Source organism: Penaeus vannamei, chromosome 38 (genome assembly GCF_042767895.1).
Source record: "Penaeus vannamei isolate JL-2024 chromosome 38, ASM4276789v1, whole genome shotgun sequence".
Lineage (NCBI taxonomy): Eukaryota > Metazoa > Arthropoda > Malacostraca > Decapoda > Penaeidae > Penaeus > Penaeus vannamei.
The window spans coordinates 22,402,861-22,407,860 of NC_091586.1; the positions used below are offsets into that span (position 1 = coordinate 22,402,861).

At 36.7% G+C, this 5,000-nt stretch overlaps 1 protein-coding gene across 1 annotated transcript in view; it reads left to right on the top strand.

Annotated features, from left to right (window-relative positions):
• Window positions 1-5,000, top strand: part of cdi (center divider) — a 277,530-nt gene that overhangs the window by 265,795 nt on the left and 6,735 nt on the right. The window contains exons 2-3 of the mRNA XM_070116348.1: window positions 2,309-2,430; window positions 3,585-3,633. Coding sequence (XP_069972449.1) covers window positions 2,309-2,430; window positions 3,585-3,633 — 171 coding nt within the window. The remainder of the gene's footprint in view (window positions 1-2,308; window positions 2,431-3,584; window positions 3,634-5,000) is intronic.

Genomic DNA, 5,000 nt, shown 5'->3' on the forward strand with positions numbered 1-5,000 from the left:
AAAAGAATTAAGGAGAAAAAAATCTAGAATGAGGGAAAAGGGAAAGAGGAAAGGAAGAAAGATGAGGAAAAAGAGGAAGAAGAAAGTAAAAGAGTAAAATAAAAACTAGAATAATAAAAAAGAAATAGTAGAGCGAAGAGGAAGAAGAGAATGAAAATAAGGAGAAGGAGGAAAAGAAAAAAAGAAGAAGGAAAAAAAGGAATAGAAGAAGATAGATAACTAAGAAAAAAAAATAAGCAGGTTGATTAGCTATTTTAACACTTCTCATCTTTCGGGGGATTTTATGGAACTTGAAGGAAATTACTTTTTTTTTTATTATCATCATTATCTCGGTTCCATCTGGGAAGGCTGGCGGTTCGAAGGCGAGAGAAATCTTGGGTTCTGTGTGACGTTGTCTTGTCTTTCTTTCTCTCTCTCTTTCTCTTTGTATTTTTTCTTTCGAATTTTCTCTTTTTTTCTCTTATTCTTTTTCTTTCTTTCTTTCTTTGTCTTTTTTTCTTTCTTTCTTTCTTTCTTTCTTTCTTTCTTTCTTTCTTTCTTTCTTTCTTTCTTTCTTTCTCTCTTTCTCTCCTCTCTCTCTCTCTCTCTCTCTCTCTCTCTCTCTCTCTCCTCTCTCTCTCTCTCTCCTCTCTCTCTCTCTCTCTCTCTCTCTCTCTCTCTTTCTTTCTCTCTCCCCCCCCCCTCTCTCTCTCTCTCTCTCTCTCTCTCTTTCTCTTTCTCTTTCTCTTTCTCTCTCTCTCTCTCTCTCTCTCTCTCTCTCTCTCTCTCTTTCTCCCTCTCCCTCTCCCTCTCTCTCTCCCTCTCCCTCTCCCCCCTCCCCCTCCCCCCTCCCCCTCTCCTCTCCCTCTCCCCCTCCCTCCCTCCCTCTCTCCCTCTCTCCCTCCTTCTCTGCCTCTCTGCCTCTCTCCCTCTCCCTCTCCCTCATACTACTCATTTTCGTGACTCTGATATCTAATATAATATCGTTCACATGTACATGAAAAGAAAAAGAAAAAAGAAAAACAGAATGATGGCGGAGATACGCCCGCCCATGTTTAGTGCAGAGAAATCGTCATTTTTGACATTTTTGCCCCATTATGCTAAGGGGCTTTTTGATCATATGGTATTTTCCGGTTTTTTTATTTATTTATTTATTTTTTTTTTCGAACTTGCATCAGACGAGAAAAAAAATATGTTTTGGGAGAAATTATTTGTATTGTTGTCTTTTATTTTCTCTTTTATATTTTATCTATTCATTTATTTTTTTTTCGGGAGTTTGTGGGCAACATTTGGGAACTGTACCGTTTTTTTTTCTTATTTTCATTTGTTTTTTTTTATTTATTCTACTGAGTTATTTTGATACATTAAATCATTGGGTCCCGGCGTGAAAGAATTTTTTTTTTGTAAATAACGACATTTTCAAGGTTAGCCGGAACTACGGTTATTTTTCCGTTACTGTTTTTTTGTGTGTGTGTTTGTTTGTTATTGTTGTTTTGTAAACGTAAAGGGATTTTAAGTTTTTTCCCTAGCTGTTGTTATTATTCGTATCTATTTTTGATTATTTTTATTCCCATTGTGATGTTAGAGCGAGTTCTGTCTGCGTGAGAAGGTTGAGAGTGTGGGAACGAGAGGTGGAGGGGGGGGGGATATACAGGTGAATTTCCATTGTTTTTTTGGTGTGGTCTGTTTTGTTTTTATTGTGTTTGTTAATTTTTATTTTTATTTATTTATTTATTTTTATTATTTTATATTTATTATTATTTATTATTATTATTGTTATTATTATTATTATTATTATTATTATTATTATTATTATTATTATTATTATTGTTATTATTATTATTATTATTATTATTATTATTATTATTGCTTTTGTTTCTCTGTGTGTGTGTGTGATTCTCTGTCTCTGATTTTTTTTTTTTTTTTTTTTTTTTTTTTTGTAACTGTATTTTATCCTTTAGGCAACAATTTCTATATTATTATCCCTCCATAAGACGTGTTAATATCTCCCCTTTATCCCTCCCCTCCTTTTCCCTTTATCTCCCCTCCCTGCCCTCTCCTTTTTCCTCTTCTCCTCCTCCCCCCTCACTCCCTCCTTTCTAGCCTCTACCTCCGTCCTCCCTCCCTTCTTCCCGTCTTCCCCTCCTCCCTCCCATCTCCTCTATCTATCTATCTATCTATCTACTTTCCCCCCCCTTCACCCACCCCCCTATATTCACCTTATCCACTCCTCCCTCCCTCCCTACCTGTCCCCCACTTCACCCCCTCCCCCCTTGTTCAAGTGTCTCCCATTCTCCCCAATTTTAACCTCTTTCTCCCCTGATTGCAGGTGCGGCACCGTGTGACAGGTGACGTCATGGTGCTCAAGATGAACAAACTGCTCAGCAACCGGCACAATATGCTGAGGGAGGTCGAGCTCATGAACAGACTCCATCACCCGAATATCTTAAGGTGAGTGTTTTATTTATTATTATTTTTTTTTTATTTATTTTTTTAAAATTCTTATTCTTTTTCTTTCTCTTTTGTTGGTTTTCGGGTTTCCCTTTTCCTTCTATTTCTTCTAAGCCATCTTCTTTTTCTTCTGCTTCTTTTTCTTTTTCTTCTTCTTTCTTTTCTTTTTCTTATTATTCTCCTTCATCTTTTGTCATGTTCTTCATCATCGTTTTCTTCATGTTATTTTTTTTCTTTTGCTTTTATTATTCTACTATTCTACTATTACTGATACTGTCATCATCATCATTATTTTCATTATCATCATTATTATCATCATTATCGCGTGTTTTTAAATATTGTTGTATGTGTCACTCTCCCTCTCCTTCACACTCGTCCCTCTCTCTCCCTCTCCTGTTTCCATCACCTCTTCTGTCTCCATCTCCCTTTTCCCCTCCTATCTTCTCTCCTCTTCCTCTCTCTCTCTCTCTCTCCTCTTCCTCTCTCTCTCTCTTCTCTCCTCTTCCCTCTCTCTCTCTCTCTCTCTCTCTCTCTCTCTCTCTCTCTCTCTCTCTCTCTCTCTCTCTCTCTCTCTCTCTCTCTCTCTCTCTCTCTCTCTCTCTCTCTCCCCCTCCCTCTCTCCTCCTTCTCCCTCTCTCCTCCTTCTCCCTCTCTCCTCCTTCTCCCTCTCTCCTCCTTCTATCTCTCTCCTCCTTCTCCCTCTCTCCTCCTTCTCCCTCTCTTCTCCCCCTCCCTCTCCTTCTCCCTCTCCCTCTCCTTCTCCCTCTCCCTCTCCCTCTCTTCTCCCTCTCTCCTCTCTCTCCCTCCTCTCCTCTCCTCTCCGTCACTCTCAGCCTTGAAAGATAATTATTTGTATGGAATTCCCCCAAAAGAGCTGCCAACTATAATGTCTACAAACGTGTAAAGTTTCTCAGATGTGTATATTAACGTCAACTTTGATGTGAATTGATGCACTTTTTTTTAAAAATAGCTCTCAGGAAAAACAAAGGGGAAAAAATTAATGCCACGAAAGAGTTATGAATATTTTCCATTGTCATGTGGCGTTTGTGGTGTTGATTTAATTAATGTTTTTTTAAGAGTTATGAATATTTTCCATTGTCATTGTGGCGTTGATTTAATTAATGTTTTTTTTCGTTTTTTTCTTTTATTTCCAGCTATTACGGTGTTTGCGTGAATGAAGGACAAGTTCATGCTTTAACAGAGGTGAGAATCTTCTCTTGGTTTTTATACTTGTGTTTAAAGTGATTAGATGATGTATGTTTTATTGGCATACTGTATTTTGCATGGTTATTTATTATGGATTCGCTTACTTTGTAATAGATTCGTATGCTTATTTGTAGTTTTTATGCTCAATTGTATTCTGAAATACGTGGTTACATATACACAATTTGCGTATAGATCAACATTTGTATTTTTTGTATGTTCAATAATATCCTGATATACGTGCTTACATATACACAATTTACGTATATATCAACTTATTTGTATTTTTTTTTTTATGTTCAATTGTATTCTGATATACGTGCTTACATATACACAATTTGCGTATGTACCAACTTATTTGCAATTTTTATGCTCACTTTTATTCTGAAATACATGCTTACATATACACAATTTACGTATGTACAAACTTTATGTAATTTTTATGCTCACTTTTATTCTGAAATACGTGCTTACATATACACAATTTGTGTATATATCAACTTATTTGTATTTTTTTATGTTCAATTGTATTCTGATATACGTGCTTACATATACACAATTTGCGTATGTACCAACTTATTTGCAATCTTTATGCTCACTTTTATTTGGAAATTTGTAATCTTTATGCTCACTTTTATTCTGAAATACGTGCTTACATATACACAATTTGCGGACATACCGATACACAACCGCACTAGGAAAAGGCCAATTAACGTTTCGGATAAGACGAGACACCTCATCAGACCATAAAAGCGGGAATGGGTGTTTTAGACAACTAAGGCTCCATTGAGACTTAAAGCGTTGTTCAACAGTGATGCTTATTTGAACATGACCGGCGGTTGAACGAGGGGATGTGTATTTATCTTTTTGAACATTTTTGAACTTTTTTTTTTCTCTCTCTCTCTTTTGTTTTTGTTTACGTAGGTGGGTGGGGAGGAATTTGGTGCGATGACTGGCTTCTGCGTTCGGTGTTCAAGTCGGGTGAAGGTTTATGCACGTATTCAAAACAAGTGTGATACAAGTTTCATTTTTTTTTTTTTTTTTTTTTTTTTTTTTTTTTTTTACTGGAGGTAATCAATAACGGATTTGAATTATTTCTTTGATTATTTGGCCGTGTATGACCTAGTTGGCCGCCGAGGTGCCTCCCTGACAATTCGTGATTGAATATTTTTGTTATAATTCATCTTTGCTGGCTTGGCTTGTTCGTTATATATTTTTTAGCCTTTGTGTGCATTCTTTGCGACTTCTTGCACAGATACCCCACTGCGTTTTTCCAGTTAATGTCAGTGGGATGGCGAAGCGAACGCCAGAGAGAGAGAGAGAAAGAGAAAGAGAAAAAGAAAGAGGGAGGGAGAGAGAGGGAGATA